Genomic DNA, 17,141 nt, shown 5'->3' on the forward strand with positions numbered 1-17,141 from the left:
GGGATATTCTCAAGTATGTGTTCCTTTGTGCTACATTGGATATATATATATATATATATATATATATATATATATATATATATATATACTATATATATATATATATATATTATATATAATAATACACATATATATATATACATATACATACACATACATTACCTATATATATATAAATATATATATACATATACATATACATACATACATACATATATATATATATGTATATGTATGTATGTATGTGTGTGTGTGTGAATAATTATCACATCACCGTGATTCATATAAATTATTCGAGCTACAAATGTTCTTTAATATCTAATTCGCTCTACCTCGGAATTAATATATTTTCATCTATGTAAACCGAAAGGGTATTTTTTACATATAGGAAAATACATAAATTCCGAGGTAGAGCAAATTAGATATTAAAGGACATTTGTAGCTCGAATAATATGTGTGTGTGTGTGCGTGTGTGTACTGCATTGTGAAAGTGAGACATTAGGTATGTATTTTGCCGCACTGTATTGGTAGTAAACTGTGCGATAAGATCATTTATGAAGATATTGAAGGAGCTTGGTTAAAACAAGAAAGGAAGGAAAGTGCATTCGGTATTTCGTCATGCTAGTGGCTTTCTGAAAAATGATACGTATTCATAATTAGTTCCGGTAAAAATATACAAGGAATTCGTTGCCAAATTCCTTAAGTAAATGGAACGCTGATTTCCCATTTCGTTCAGCACAGAAATTCCCACCTTATAGGAAAATCGCTATTCCTCTCGGCAGTCAGGTGGAGAGAGAGAGGGAGAGAGAGAGCGGAAGGAAAGCAGCGATTGAACCTGAGGTTGATGACCGAAAGAAAGTATAGAGAGAGAGAGAGAGAGGAGGGGAGGGAAAGGATGTGTGTGTGTGTGTGTGTGTGTACATGCGTTCGTGCGTGAGACAGTGAGTAAAAAGTCACGAAAGTGAAGGAAGGACCGAACGATACAAACAGGAAGCGAGCGAAAGGCCATGGAAATGAGAGTACCGTTTTGTTGGAAGGCGAGCTTGCGCGCGCACACATACACGCACACACACGCGCAAACGCACACAGAGACACACACAAACTCTCAAACACTTTGCATGTTGTATTTTTAAGATCTCGTTTAGTTTTTTTCCAGAATGTTCAGTTTTGGTCGAAGATTCATTTCGACAAAGAATGAATGAATGAATGAGAGAGAGAAAAAAAACTGGTGAATACGATCACGAGATATGTGAGGTAAGGAATATCGCTCACTCCTTGAGGGAAAAAGATGACAGAGGGGGGGGAGGAGGAGGTAGATTAGGAGGCGCTGACCTGAAGGAATCATGAGTGTGGCCGGTATTAGAAGAATTTGGGAGTGCTCATAATGATGGTGATTATATGGAAAATGATTGGCAGCTCATCTCAGTAGTTATCGGGATAAAGTAGAACCTACTGAGATGAGTTTTATGAGTCTCATGAGTTTTATGGACGGGGGAGGGGGGGTGGTGTTTGCGAGGAAACGAAGGCCGCTGAGGTAATAATATTCAAAGTGGGCTTATTCACCTGCTAGAGTAGCTGTCATTCCGTCACTACCTGTTCCCAGCCTGCATTGATAAGTTGGCAGTGAGGATTCTCTCTCTCTCTCTCTCTCTCTCTCTCTCTCTCTCTCTCTCTCTCTCTCAGCAGCATATTGTGGTGGACGTGGAGAGAGAGAGAGTCTTGAGTTAGCATTTTGAGGACTGTAAACCAGTATATGGAGAGAGAGAGAGAGAAAGAGAGAATGTTACGCACAGTGGAGAGGTAGATCGTGGTATGAAATGGTGAGAGGGGGGTGTGGGGCGGGGGTGGGGGAGGGTGGGGGGGGGGGGGGAAGTCGGGTTGGTGTGGCTTTCGAAGAGGTATTCGGGGGAAGACTTGCTAACCCACAGGTTTCCGGTCTGGTGTGGAAAAGGAGAGGAGAAGAAGGTTTAAGGTAGTTAAAAAAAAATATATCTGTTTAAAGCTGGATTTAAGTGTCTCTCTAGGGTCCTTTGCTGTTGCAACTTCCGCATGTTTCGTTACCGTACAAAATACTACATTTTCAATTACATTTTCACAGTTTTCATCAACTTGAGAAGGCTTTGTGTGTGTGTGTGTGTGTGTGTGTGTGTGTGTGTGTGTGTCTGGAGGCTCTCTCGTCTTGAGAAGTGACGGAATTGTTCCCGATTGATGTGACTGGAGTGATAAAAGTTCATGTGGAATAAAGAAGGAAAAGGGACGATTCAGACGAAAATGTAGAGGAGTTGGTGTAACGAATAAGTTTACAGTCCTTCGCTGGTTGATTACGAAAGACTCTTTTAGCCCTGCAAACCACGAGTACAGTCTAGAAGACTTCGGCAATTTACACTTTGTTCGGGAAGCAGTTGAACTCTCGAAAGACTGGGAAATAAGACCAACGACCGCAAGACTTCATTGAGAAAATGCTGATGCTCCCTCCTTCTCTGTAGCGTTCATTGCTTTCACTGTTTGCCTGTAGCCTGTCCGAGCAAAGTTTGCACGTAGACGGAATCGAAGTCCGCTCGCTGGACAGATAACAGCACGGTCTAGGTATACACATAGACCGTGGATAACAGTTTGCGCTTGTTGAGAGCGAACACATATGCAGTGAATCTTCTGTTCGCAGAAATGTGAAGAGATTACCAAGGAGCGAGTCCGTTGATAACTGAGCTTAATAAGCTCTTCTCCCCTGATATATGCCTCTAGAACGATGGGCTCTAGATTAAGTCGTAGGAGGGGGAGGGGAGGGGAGGGGAAATCCCTCTTAAGAGGAAGTTGCCCATCAAAAAAACGCCAGAATTGCAAGGTGGGCTTAGACAGAAGCTGCTTTCAATAGCTGTTTTCCTTCAGTATTTGGAAAGTAGCGGTCTAGTTGCGACTTAGACAAGTGAATCCACGAAAACATATTAGCATCTCGGATATCTATCCCTTTGTATATCTCGAGGGTCAACTCAAGACCCCTTTAGTGGGACCGCATGAACGGATACCACCTGCTCTAGCTAGGAGTCTTCGGCAAAACAGTTTCGTAGATTGGAATCTGGTGTTTATTTTATCGTCGACATCTGGTGAGGATCACCTGCGGAACCATTCCCCCCTGCACCTGTGTGTTCTTGACATTGGCGCCGCCGTGAGACCAGGCTTTCGTACTACGTCGAAGTAGTGATTGACAGGTGCTCTAGGTCTACTGTAACGGTAACGATGTCTAATGATGTTTCTCTCGCGTTTCCGACAGTGTAGGACTACGCGTTTTGATGGTGCCAAGATCGTGTGCAGATACGAAACTGACCGTTTTTCGTGGGTCCTCTTCCAGAATTTCGTTTGGGACATTTTTGCACGCCATCGTTTTTTTTTTCTTCTTCTTCTTTTTTTATAGCCTCTCAGATGTAGCCTGTACTCTTTGGATTAAATTACATTTGTCTTTTGTAAACGGAGAATATTGCAAGAAACCCCAAAATTTAATAACAAACGAGCTTTTAGTATGGATGAAAATAAAATATATTTATTGAGAGAGAGAGAGAGAGAGAGAGAGAGAGAGAGAGAGAGAGAGAGAGAGAGAGTATTCCTTTCATTTTAATTACAGATACCACCACATTGAAAACAAGTTTACCCCATCGTGGTTGTAAAGGTTTGTGTGAGGCTACTCTCTCTATCCTGAAGCAGTTATGAATGAAGAGACCATTTGTGTTTACGTAACTCCTTGAGAAGACTATTATTCTCTAAACGCACTATTATTTACTAAATAATCATTAATTATATGCATATAAGTTACGTTTGTTAGCAATGCTCATTTTTATTTTAACTTATTTCTTTTTATTTTATTTAAGTGTTCTACTCCACCATATCAAGGTTTTCATTACGGAAGTAATGAAAACCTTGTTCGTGAATAGATAATGGTTTTTTTATTGTTACAAAAAATATTTAGTACTTTCTGTACCTCCTATTACTTTCTGTTACTACTTTGAAATGTACACCATATTCTTTGGAAGCTTGAATTTCAAGTCAGTGGCTCCTGTGGGCTTGTTCAAGATGAATAGGTTTCATCGTTTGAATATAATAATAATAATAATAATAATAATAATAATAATAATAATAATAATAATATGAACAAAGGAGAATTGATATCGCAAGGCATCCAATCAACTTGCCAAATGGGACACTTTTGCATGCCATTTATGATGATATACTTTATCAGACAGTTATCCCTTCGGTCTAACATATTTTTATGCTATAGTATATTGTTTTACCCTGGGTACGTTTGTTAACGTGCATTTCCGATTTACACACACACACACACACACACACACACACACACACATATATATATATATATATATATATATATATATATATATATATATAATATATATATAATATATGTGTGTGTGTGTGTGTGTGTGTGTAAAACCCAAAGAAAGCCAGACTGGGTGAAAAAAAATATTAAGAACCTGCTGAAAATAGCGAGGAATATTGACGTCGGCGAAAGGTGAAATAGCTTCATGTAGGTCAACTCCTTTTTGGGAATCGCTGTTGAATTATTCTAGGTTTTCAAGAGGTCAAGGTGAAGAGGAATGGCACTGTCGATTAAAGTTAAATAACTGCGAGTTATTCACCCTGAGACATGCAGCAGTATTATAGGCCTAATAATAATAATAATAATAATAATAATAATAACTTTTTTTATCTATTGAGATTCGTGCACGGCAGTGCTTTACATGATTTAGTTTCGCATAGAAGTTTATATATTATTATAATAATATTCCATTCGAGTTTAACCGCGAAGCATTTGTCCCTAAAGCAAAAAAAAAAAAAAAAAAAACTTTGTCCAGCTGATGTCTGACCAGGTGTTGTCGAATTTGGATCAATACCGATTGGAAGTTTGTCATTTTTTCACGAATTAAGTTTATAATTCTCCTTCGTACATAGAATGAAGATGCAGTCATGACACCTTGGCAGAACAAACAGATTACGGAGTTTCGACGTCATTTAATGAATTGTTGAACGAACGATGTTGTTCCGTCATGAAACTGCATATAAAGTCGGCATGATCGGTCTGATTTCTTAATGATGCCTGCTTTTGAGTATTGCCTTTCTAAATCGTAACTTAGTGCGTTTTATGGTCGGAAAAACGCGCTGGTATATTGTGTACTACGTACGCTCCTTTCTAGTCCGTCCGCGTTGCGAACTTGCGAGTCCAACGCTGTCAGTGCGTTGTTGGTGAGGGCCGAAGACAGATGTGCCTCGCTGTCTCGCTCTCACTGCTCTTGAACACATGCGCCCTTTGTGGTCATGCCGCTGTAGGACTGTATAGAGTGAGTTTATTCATTGCGCTGCTGTTGGTGGAGAAGTGATGTGTCTTTGTGTGTTTGAAAAGCGAATTCGAGTGAAACGAAAGGCTCCCTCTTTCTCCACTATGTGGTGCTTCAACCAGCCACAGTTTTGTTTAGTATGTGCGTACATGAGTTCTTTAGGCACCACCGCATCTGTATGTTTTCAGGACCACCTGGTTGGTATATTATCGCGCACCCGCCAACACGTAACCATCTGGCGCACCGAATAGTTGCCTGTTGTCGTTTTATTCTCTAATGCCTCGAACTGCATGGCTGTGAAGGAGAGCCAAATGCCCATTAGAGGCCTAAATTTTCGCCATTGATGTGAACGCCAAATGAAACAGCTCGAGGAAGAATCTTCGCCTGAGTGACACAACATAGTGTCCGATAAGCCTGATGTAACGTGTCAGTGATGTTAGTGTGGGAAAAAATGCTTATCTATTAAGGACACTTCTCCTCTAGCAGTATCTGGCAGATCGCACGACGTCTGTTGTTGCTCTCCCCTCCCCACCGATCCCTCCCCTCCCGCCACCCCCGGCCAGGGGTTACGAAGCGTGACGTTACGCCGGTGACATGTGTGAAAGTTCGGCAGCTGTTGTTGCTCTGAGCATTCACAAAAGAGGAGAGGAGGGCTCTTTTGCGTCGGGATTATCTTCACGTATGCATTTATGCTTCATATCCTCTAATTAACTTCATCGTGATCATCTATCACCCTCGTAAACCTATCGTGTCATGTCCTACCTAATTGGAGCAAAATTATGTAAATCTACTAAAGTTTTCTCTCCATGAAAATAAATCTAGTAATGTTTTCTCAACATAAAAATATATTTCAGTACGTTTAAGTATTTTTTGTTGATGTTTCAGTATGGTCCTAACTTAATCTGGTAACTCCCACGACTGGGATCCACTTATGCATTTTTTTTCGTTAGCACGAAAATCAACGAATCGGGGCTGAGTCAAGAAAAAAAATTGGGTGGCTATTGCAGTGGAATGATGAATCTCTCTCCTCTCTCTCTCTCTCTCTCTCTCTCTCTCTCTCTCTCTCTCTCTCTGTGTGTGTGTGTGTGTGTGTGTGTGTGATGAAAGTTTTTTTATATATAAATGCTTGATAATATTAAACGTACGTAGGACACGTTTATGAAAAATAATGTTAAACATAACACTATTTTTGTGCTCGACTATTTTCGTGTGGGGGTGGACTACCTGTTTACCCACAAGGTCGCTGTATTTTTAGCAATCCAATGGCCTTCTCAGCTGTCCGTGGGGACGGTTATTTGTGCGGTTGTGGTGGTAGGGTTACGGGGGGGGGGGGAGGCAGAGGATAGACCGAGGGCCTGGTTAGCAATGATTATGTTGGTTAACTGCGATATCGGAAAAAGGGTTGGAATGCTAAACAAATATGCATTTTTATGCCATTCGATTACGACTCGTGCGATATCTTTCGAGTGATTAAGTATTTTTTAAATGTCATTTATAAAGAATTAATATTTGTTTACAATTATTTGCGATTCTAGATGTTTGTTTATGAATGTATTGTTGATCCATGCTATATTATATACGTGTATATATATATATATATATATATATATATATATATATATATATATATATATGGTTTGTGTGTGTCAGTGGAAGTCTGTATCCATGAAAGGATTAGGTTTCTTATATGTGGTTGTTTTAAGTGCGCTATTGGAAGTCAGTTAGATGAGCCCTCTCTCTCTCGACATTCCTTTTCCAACATTCGCTCTCTCATCTCTCTCTCTCTCTCTCCTCTCTCTCTCTCTCTCGTCTCTCTCTCTCTCTCTCTCTCTCTGCTCTCTCTCTATCTCTCTCTCTCTCCTCTCTCTCTCTCCTCTCTCTCTCTCTCGCTCTCTCCTCTCTCTCTCTCTCTCCTCGTGCATCTCTAGACCGTGCACCACTTAGGCATGGGGTGGCCAAGGTAGTAGTGCCAGGGGGCAATGAATGAGATCTTTTGCGCCACTCCTTCGCTTCCCCCACCCCTTCCTCCCCATTTTCCTCCTCCTCCTCCTCCTCCTTCCCCATGTAAAAACCTGTCCACCAAGGTCGTGCAAAATCCCTACTGCTGTTCCTGCTGTGCTGCTAATGCTGCTGGTACAGCAGGAACAGCAGCAGAAACCTACCTCTGAACTTGGTCTAGTTATCCTTGGGGAATTTGGGTCCGCCTGTGATCAGCCGGGGGACTGCTCTAAATGGATATTCCTTAGGGTTTTTCTATTTGATTGCTATTTTTTTTTAAGTTTCTGATTAACGAGGTCTCGTTGCAGTCTTTATTTTTGTGTCGGTGTGAAGTTACTATAAATAGTTACAGGAAAGTTCCTTTGCTTTTAATTTATAAAGAGCAATGTGCCTTTGTTTTTTTTTTTTTGTTTTTTTTTTATTTACGATACAGAGACAAGCTTAGCTGTCCAAATTAATTCTGTTAATTACAAGAAAAGTTGGTTATCTCTCACTTAAATAGGAGAGAGAGAGAGAGAGAGAGAGAGAGAGAGAGAGAGAGAGAGCCAACAGGAAGGCGAAGAGACAGAACAAAATATGGAACCACCACAGAACTTCATAAACATAGTACTAAATGGTTTAGGCTCACACAACTGCAAATGATGATGACCGGTCTGGCTAAGGTTGGTATGAACGACAATCAGTCCCGATGCGTGTGAAGTCACCTGAGTGAATGACAGCATACTGCTTGATTGACTTATTTTATCACAATGAAAGGACCTCATATTTGCGCCATATCATGAAAATGGACATGATAAATTTAATAAAAAGAGTCCCTCCCGCCCATACAGTAAGGGGTGTTCATATAAGAAGTAATTTTAAATTTGTTCGTTGTCAGACGTGTCTGTCCTCTTAAGGTTATACTACCCTTTTCCCCCTCCCCTTGTTTTAAGGTTAATTTTTTCCATGTGTGGTTGGGGTGGGGTAGTGGGTAGGAGGGAGAGTGGGCGTTACTTTGTAAAGTTGATTATGCCTCTAGCAGTCACAGGCAAGGGTTTTAGAATCTCGTTATCGAAGGTCGTCAAGTTAAGAGAATTTCAGTTTCGCGTTACTTCCAGTTGTCATGGACACCGAGAGTCCTCCCGGGGCCGTTTCAAAGGGCATTGGCTTAGTGTCGCCTAGGATCTGGGAAGCTGGATTAACGGTGATGGCTCTATACGCCAGTGCAAATATTGACTTTTTTTTTCTTTTTTTTTTTTTTTAGTGTGTGGTCTAGGGCATCCTTTTTGTGATAGCTCTTCCATTCAGATAATCAATACACAAACTACTCAATATACGCATGTATATAATATATAATCTATATATATATATATATATATTATAGTATATATATATATATTTATATAATATATATATATATATATACATATATATATATATACTATACATATACTATATACATACATGCGTATATTGAGTAGTTTGTGTAAGTGTGTGTATATTTATAATATATATATACTAATATAAATTATTATATAATATATAGAGAGAGAGAGAGAAGAGATAGAGAGAGAGAGAGAGAAAGAGACCTCAACATATACATTTGTGTGAATCTAATTACATTGAATTCTTATTACGTTACATTGTAACTAAAATCTTTTAGATTTGATATTGCATACACGTCGTGCCCTGCACCACTTAACTAATGTGATAATAAAAAAAAAAAAGTCATGTAGAGACTGGGATGAAAACGTAACATGATACTGTGTTGTTGTTGTTGTTAGTATTATTATTATTATTATTATTATTATTATTATTATTTATTATTTATTATTATTATTTTATTATTATTAATTATTATTATTTAGGAAGAAATATGAAAGACAATGCAATAGCAAAATGAACTTTTTTCAGAATTGAATGCCAGTAAGAAAAAAAGGAGAAAAAACAACAGCAACAACTAAGAAAGAAAATAAATCATAATTTCAGTATTAATTTCCGGCATGTATTTTTAGAGGATCGCGCCAGCTTCATATATGCAGTCATCCCATCCACAGCAACTTACGTCAAGAACAGAAACAAACAATGAAAGGTCTTGGAGGACAAGGTTGAAGGATTAGTGTGTGCTCTTTACAAACCCAACGATATAGTTGAGTTTGAATAAACTAAGAAAATCCTGTCAACAGCATATCCTAGAATGTCCAGTTTTTTTGTTTTTTTTTTAGTTTTTTTTTTCTGTTTTTTCTTTGCGCACGCAGGGTGTTTGTCACTTGTCTGTCTGTCAGGGTCGCGAGGCCTTGCTGGTAAATGACGCAATGTCGCTTACATAAAAACCTCCCCGTATTGACCTGCACTCAGGTGTGTTACATTTGCACCATTCAGTATCAGGAAGATCAGTGGGGGAAATTTGAACTATTATTTGCTTAATAAGGAAACAGCGCTCGCGCGCGTGTACAAGCACTCATATTCTATATTATTATTATAATATTAATATATTATAAACATTCGTTGAGACAATTCACTTTAATACGCTATAAACACATTAAACTGGTTATGGTAAGATGCAAATTAGAATAAGGAATAGTTAGTGCATTTCTGTTTAGATTATCCCATGGTAGCAAATCTGATCAGATTTTGATGCACTCTTTCATAGTAATATAAGGTTATTGAATACGTCTCCCAGCTATCTTTTGGGCTGTTCAAATATGGAAATTTCGTTCGTTACTTATGTTAGATGAAGTTTTCTATACATTTCACCAGATTCGGTGTAGTAATATGCTTTACATTTCACCTAATTCTTCTTCTTTTTGTTCTTTCAGAGTAAACACAATGACGGATGAGCTCCTGTCGTTGAAGTGGAATAATCACAAGTCCACTTTTGCTGATATTCTTACAATACTCAGGGACCAGGTAAGAGTATTTTCATCTGTGTGTGTGTATGTGTACAGTAGCTCATCTTGGTTGTGTTCTAATAAGTTTCTGTTTGATAAATTTTAAATAAAGAAGGATGTTGAGAAAAATATTGACCATTTTCAGGAATTTAGTAAGGGTTATTTAGATCATTCAAGACTTCTCCTTATACAGTTTTGTCTTAATTTTACACAGAAGTGTGTAGTTAAAGTTTATAATGAAAGGAATGAAGTGGCATTATATATATATTTTTTTTTTGCTATTTTTTAAAGAAAGGCTAATCTAGGTAGATTTTTAATATACGGTATTTACATGGCCCATTTAAAAGTTTCCACTAAAAGCTTTTGTGGTTTAAATATTTCACATAGTACATATACTACCAGTAATAATAATTTACATACATACACTACCAGTAATAAACTTTTACATACATACAGTACCAGTAATAATCATTTACATACATACAGCACCAGTAATAATCATTTACAGCAAAGATGCACAAAATAAGTGATTATTCTCCTTTAATTATTCATTTTCTCTGATAGTATTAGATTTTTTCTACAAATTAAATGTAATTAATTAGGTTTCATCCTCAAACTGGTATATTTTTCTCTCTAAAGAAACCATTTCATACACAGTAGCATTGTATGTTTATTCTCTGATATTTGAGGGTTGGGTAGCACAATTGATGCCCTTGAAATCCTGCAAAATATTTACTGGGAAAACTTTCCACTGTATACACTCTGATTTTCACATAGTAAGTGATGATGATAATTAATAGATATTTTTTGTGTAATATATGCTCCTGTTGGCTTGAGAAGTAATTGTAATGTAATCTGTCTTTTACAGGAAGTATTCATCGATGTGACATTGGCATGTGGTGGGAAACAGTATCCAGCTCACAAATTTGTATTGTCAACATGTAGCGATTACTTTAAGGAAATGTTTACCAAGAATCCATGTAAACATCCAATAGTGTTTATGAAAGATGTTTCCGCAAGAGACTTGGAGGCATTATTAGATTTTATGTACAGAGGTGAGGTGAATGTTCCCCATCATAATCTAGCTTCATTAATTAAAACTGCAGAGGGACTGCAGGTGAAAGGATTAGCTGTCCCCGATGATCCTGTGCATCTCAGAAGGCCTGACAGATCGTCCAGAGAGGTTCCTACTCCAAGGCCAGCTGCAGACCCTGCTGTAAGCCCACCACCAAAGAAAAAAAGAGCTCCAAGAGATTCCGATTATATGCCTGTTGGTCCAGTAGGCCTTGTGTGTAGTAACTGGTCTCCCCAAGAACCGAATAGTCCCTATGATTTGTCACAAAAATCATCCTCATCATCCGTGTCACAATCCGATAATGTCCAAAATGAGTGCACCCAGTCCGTATCTCCCGACCAACCTCATCAATCTCATCAACCTCATTACCCCAACAAGGAAAGCTCTCCAGATGATACCAAGCATGTCTCAAGTACGCCACAACCTCCACAAACTCCACAACCTCCACGGTCACCTTTACCTCTTCCACCAACCTCAGAAGTTAATTGTCAAGAAAAGCCACACGATGAATCCGATCCACTCCCTGGACCATCTTGGAAAAGTTCTGCAAAGATGGAAGAAGATGTGGTAAGCTCAAATTCAGTAATCTGTATTTGAAATGAGTAGCAAGGAAATCACCTAATACAAAGAATAATTTAATACGTACTTAAGCCATTGATGTAATAGTACAGTAGTCTTTCACTTTTGCTGCTTAACGGGTGATGTACAGTTAACCAAATATGGATTTTAGGTACGTTTAGAGCAGTTTTAGGTTTCTATGACATCTTGTATTTGAAGATGTTTTTGGTGTTGACTTTCAACTGCATGTTGTTTGAATTACTTGTACGTATTCTGAATCCCTTCAGAATATTGTGGTATGTTAAAACAGTTTCTTTGGAATTGTCTCTGAAAGAATTCAAGGTTGTAAAATGCATTAGGCTGGTAGCATGTAAACTTCAGATAGTTCACCATTAAGCTTAGGGGTCTTCACTGAGGATTCTTCAGATGCCGAAGAAGGATCTTGGGGGGCCTACCAATGGTAAATTACATTCAATTTTGAGCACTACGGGAAGGTCTGGAACCAATTTTGTACTTTGTACACCTAGTGGCATTATTTTTTTTCTTGTCCTTTGTGGGTGCTCCTCAGAAAGGCATCTGGTGTCATCAAATTATAACCAGTAGATGACTCATGGGGTTCCCTTTTACCCATGATAGTAGAATCTTTCCATATGTTTTGTAGGCTTTCTTTGCCCAGGTTCATATGTCATACTACCATTTTGGCTGGAGATTATTTAATAAGCATTTGAATGAAATTTTTTTGTAATCAATATAGACATGGGTTCTTGTGACAGCTCTACCTCTAGTTTCTTATAAAAAAGAAAATGCTCTGATAATAAAAAAGGAGTAATACTTTAAAGTTGTTTATACTAAAGGGATGCTTAGCTTCATATTGAACTATTGCTTCACTCCCATCCGACTTTTTTTGCCATTCATATGAGTGGCAAAATTGGCAATTAGGATACCATTTGTTGCAGAACAGATGCATTCCAGTTTCTCTTACCTTGAAATCTCAAAATTGACTATTTCTAGGTGTCTGGACTCATTGCTAGGTAGGTCTTGACCCAGGAGACAGTTTCTTTGGGGTTCTTGCATATGAAAAAACAAATGAACCTTATAGTTAATTGGACAGTCCTCATCATAATTATTCAGGAAAAGTCTGTCTTTGTGAGATAAGATAGTGCTCTGGTTGTTTTCAACATTGACAAGGACTAAGACAACAGCTAGCACTTGATCCTAGCACTTTTTAATTATAGTATTGACCAAGAATAAGGGACTGCAAACTTAGAACCTTCTGCTTCTTCATTTTGTTCATCTCTTCATCAAGGAAACTCATCCTTCTTTGCTGTCTTTTACCAGCTTCCATTTATATTTTGTACAAACAAAACCTCTAGGGCTGTCCTAGAATGGTCCATAAACCCGAGTCAGTTATCTTCTTGATTGACTCAATAAGTAGTGATGCTTTGGTAAAACTATGCTTTGTTAATGGAGGCTTCCTTCCATTCTGGTCTTTAATCTTTTGATTCCTTTTGATTATTAGTGTCCATAATTTTGTGATCGACAAATTTTTGCTAGGACCAGTATTAGTGGTTAGGTAGGTTATAGCCAAAATGCTTGTATTGCTCATTTATCACCAACACCTTTTTTGATGATATGTCAGAAATTTAATTGGAATCCACTCTCCATAAAACCAATAGATGGTTAGGTTCTGAAGATCAGGTCATTAATGTAATTGAAAATTGGCATTATTTTTCTACCCTAAAGCATAGGCTTAATCTAACATAGCTCTATCAAATCAATATTGGTTTTACTGTTCATACATAGATTCCTTTCATATATTCATAAGCCTTATGCATTACAAACCATATTTGAATTTACAGACTTTTGATTATGAACATTTTTACAGGATGTTTCCCCTAACTACTTATTGTTCAACTAAAATCACTTGAAACATAGAATGGACACTCGGATGTATATGTGTAATGCTCACAGAAACCAAATCATTCTCAAAGAATTCTGTCAGATATATATTTTCTTGAGGTTTGTTTCTTACTAAATATTTTAGAGAAAGTATTGCTCTTTTTGAGGAAAATGTTCTTTCGTGCCTCCTACTCTTATTGCATGGGAGGTTAGAGTTGAGATCCAAGTGAGATATAAAAAAGTCATTACTACACATTTTTTTTTATTTATATGGTCATTTTTTTTGTCGTGTGTTCGGATAGTAGAAGTTAGGGAGAGGCTGTAGTATGTTAAGTTCTCCGGCCGCACGAAAAACCACTTTATTCACAGTATATTGCAATTTAGCGTAATTATTGGAGAGCAGTAGTGTTTACATACTTAAATTTGCCATGAGTACCAGTTTGGACAGCACATATATGTATCACACATTTTTGCAGATAATTATCTTGGGCTTTTGTTGTTGCTCATTTATTTCCAATTTTTTGTCAGAAGTGATGTGCTTACCACTTAACTTTTATTATATTAATTTTAGAGGTTTCTTGCCTTGAGAATTTTCAATTTCTTTCTTTTATCACCCTTCTTGGTCTGGTCGCATAGTTAGTACTACTACTTAGCATTTGTTCATGATTCTAAGTTAGATTTGGGAAAGTGAATTCTTAAAATTTTTTTTATCCTATGCATTTATAAGATTTTGACATTTTTAAACATACACTTGTAATTTTTTTTTTTGTTTTAATAAAGGAAAGTGTTTGCATTAGAGAGAAAGCATCTTGTGAATAGTACTGCCAAGTTAAATTACAGAGCTAACAGTATTATGTCCAAATTTAGAATTTCATAAACTTGCTGTTAGGTTATAGTAGAAGTTGTCCTAGTTGAAGCATGAAATCTTATTTTTTCCCCTGTAAACAGGTGGTCAAGGAAGATGTCTCAGTTGAAGAGGAAGAGGAGGACTGGGCTGTAGAAAGTGGGACAGGAAGTGATATGGGAGATGCCAGTAGTGGGGGTGAACACCCTCATTCTGATCTCCATACCCATGAATCCTGTCCTGAAGGTAGTCTAGGCTCCTCCTTTGACCCTGCATTGGTGAGTAAACATTTCATACATTTGCATCACAGGGTTTTCTGGAAATCATGTATCACAGTTGTTATTGTGCACTTTCTAATGATCAAATACATCTTGGTAATATCATTCAGTTTAACGTTGTCAGCTTACCATTAGTCACTTGAAGTGTGTACTTTTGGCAAATGTGAGCTGTGATATCCAGAATATCTCCAGGTTGCAACGCATTTCAGCATGATCGTGTGGAAAGTGCATGTTCGCTTATTAGAATGCTTTTTACTTTGAAACTAATTAGTTGTACAGTTAGTGCACTGTAATGTTTGTACAAATACGTATAGCCTCCAGGTTTGTTGAAGTTAAATAATAAATCATTTTGAAAGATGCAAGTGGTATAATTATAACTGATGTCATACCCTTGGCCCATGATGGTATTTAAAGTGCAGTAATTTTTTAGTAAGTCTTCCATTACACATTTTGTAACAGTGAAAGTTATCTGAACCTGCTCATTCATTTTAAATTATTTCTCTTTCTTGTATGGATAAAAGTTTAATATTTTAGAGAATTTATTGTTTCTGGGCAAGTGCAATAATTGTTTCATTGCCAATAATTTCACACCCGTGTCTTCCTAATTATCTTGTATAATAAATACTGTATAGTGTACTGTATTGTATATTTAAACTGTTATATGAGTATCATATTTAAGCAAGCAGTTAGGATGTAATCAGTATATGTACTGTGCAACTTTGCCAATATTGTCCTAAAATTGGATTTAAAAGAAAAATTATAATCATAAAACAAAAGATATCAGCATCTCTAATATTATTATTTATTATTATTATTATTATTATTATTATTATTATTATTATTATTACTACTACTCGTATTAGTCTTACATGAAAACTGGAAAATGGTTAAGTTGAGAAAGTTAGATAGTTAAGTGAGGAAAGACCAAAGTATAAAGAGCAGAAAGCAGTATGTCTAGATCTACCAGATAAGCAAGGAGTACAGTTTGCAAGATTTGAAGAATCCAGCTTGAAGTTGAAGGTGGCACAAGTCATAGAAGGATTTTAATTGGAATAAAAACGAATCTTTGTCATAAAATTTAAGAAGTTTGGTAAAATATTAAAACTAGGATAGATTGTTAGCAGTATAATTTTAAGCAGCTGTTAATCTCAGTATTGGTGTCTATTCAGGATATCTTGAGATTTCCTCAAAGCTGACACTAGTTAATCCCTGTTGCATTTGTAAAGACATGATATCATGACTGTATATTGTCAGAAGTCAACTCATAAGTTGGGAGATGGAATTTTTATTAAATATTTTAGCAAGTGTATGTTCTTTTTTGTGATTGTTAGTTCAGTAATATGTGTTTCATAATTACTCACACAATTACATATTTCTCTGGCATTATGAATTTATAAACATTATAAGATAGTACTAGCTCTTTTTATTGGTACAGTAGCTTGTTTTACTGGCACCAAAAAATAAGACTGATATGTATTCTTCCAGTACATAAAAATTTCATAATTTTTAGATTTACCAGGTTAAGCCTATGATTTTACTGCAGTGGTTGTGTTTAAAATACCCTCTCCCTTAACAATATAATTCAAGGCTCTAGTTATACAAAATTTTATTGTTCTTCTTTTGAAAAAAGTTGTGAAAATGTCTATGTTGTATGAGTAGCTTGAGACCTGTATTTGCCTTCCATTTATTTCTTTACATACCAGTTCATGACTGTGCAGTTGTAGTCATTAAAAATAATTTTGAAAAACTCCCATCATCTTGAAAAAAGTTTATTACCTAAAGAAGACTCTAGCTTGGATCAAAATGCTTTTAAGTGTCCAAGCTTAACTTCAAGAAGGCTTTAGCAAAATATTATTTTTTTTATGCAAAAAGATATCAAACAGAAATTTTAATAGGTAGGAAGTGTTGTTTCTGCCTACAGAAATTAAATGGCCCGGTATTAATGAAATTAATAAATAAACATAAATTATCTCATGTTTTCTGCAGTACCATGGCTAAGTCAGTATAGAATATCTTTAGTGGATGCATCACTGGAGGTAAATGACATTAACACACACTTAAACACCCCTGTTTTAGTTTGGCTTAGTTTATGTTCGTAGAGGGAAATTTTCTTGTGTGCAGTTTCATTTGTTTCTAATATAATTGCCTAGTTATAATAATTGATTGAAAGTGGGTGAGAAGGAACAATTATTGAACTGACCTGATCTGGTCAAAGTTGGTCTTCCTTGTTTGCCCAAGTGACCTATTGGTTGAAAATGTTCCTGTGAAGGAGAGAAT

The 17,141-nt window shown here is 36.8% G+C and overlaps 1 protein-coding gene across 11 annotated transcripts in view; it reads left to right on the plus strand.

Annotated features, from left to right (window-relative positions):
* Nucleotides 1-17,141, plus strand: part of LOC135215468 (protein bric-a-brac 1-like) — a 44,674-nt gene that overhangs the window by 15,156 nt on the left and 12,377 nt on the right. For 9 of the 11 annotated variants that reach the window (XM_064250204.1, XM_064250198.1, XM_064250196.1 and 6 more), the window contains 3 exons: nt 10,139-10,229; nt 11,079-11,852; nt 14,691-14,864. In XM_064250204.1, coding sequence (XP_064106274.1) covers nt 10,149-10,229; nt 11,079-11,852; nt 14,691-14,864 — 1,029 coding nt within the window. In that variant the 5' untranslated portion in view covers nt 10,139-10,148. Of the gene's footprint in view, nt 1-5,221; nt 5,346-5,998; nt 6,022-10,138; nt 10,230-11,078; nt 11,853-14,690; nt 14,865-17,141 lie in introns of those variants that run through there. The other 2 variants (XM_064250203.1, XM_064250206.1) reach the window with 2 other exon arrangements.

Source organism: Macrobrachium nipponense, chromosome 5, assembly GCF_015104395.2.
Source record: "Macrobrachium nipponense isolate FS-2020 chromosome 5, ASM1510439v2, whole genome shotgun sequence".
In the NCBI taxonomy this organism is placed as follows: domain Eukaryota; kingdom Metazoa; phylum Arthropoda; class Malacostraca; order Decapoda; family Palaemonidae; genus Macrobrachium; species Macrobrachium nipponense.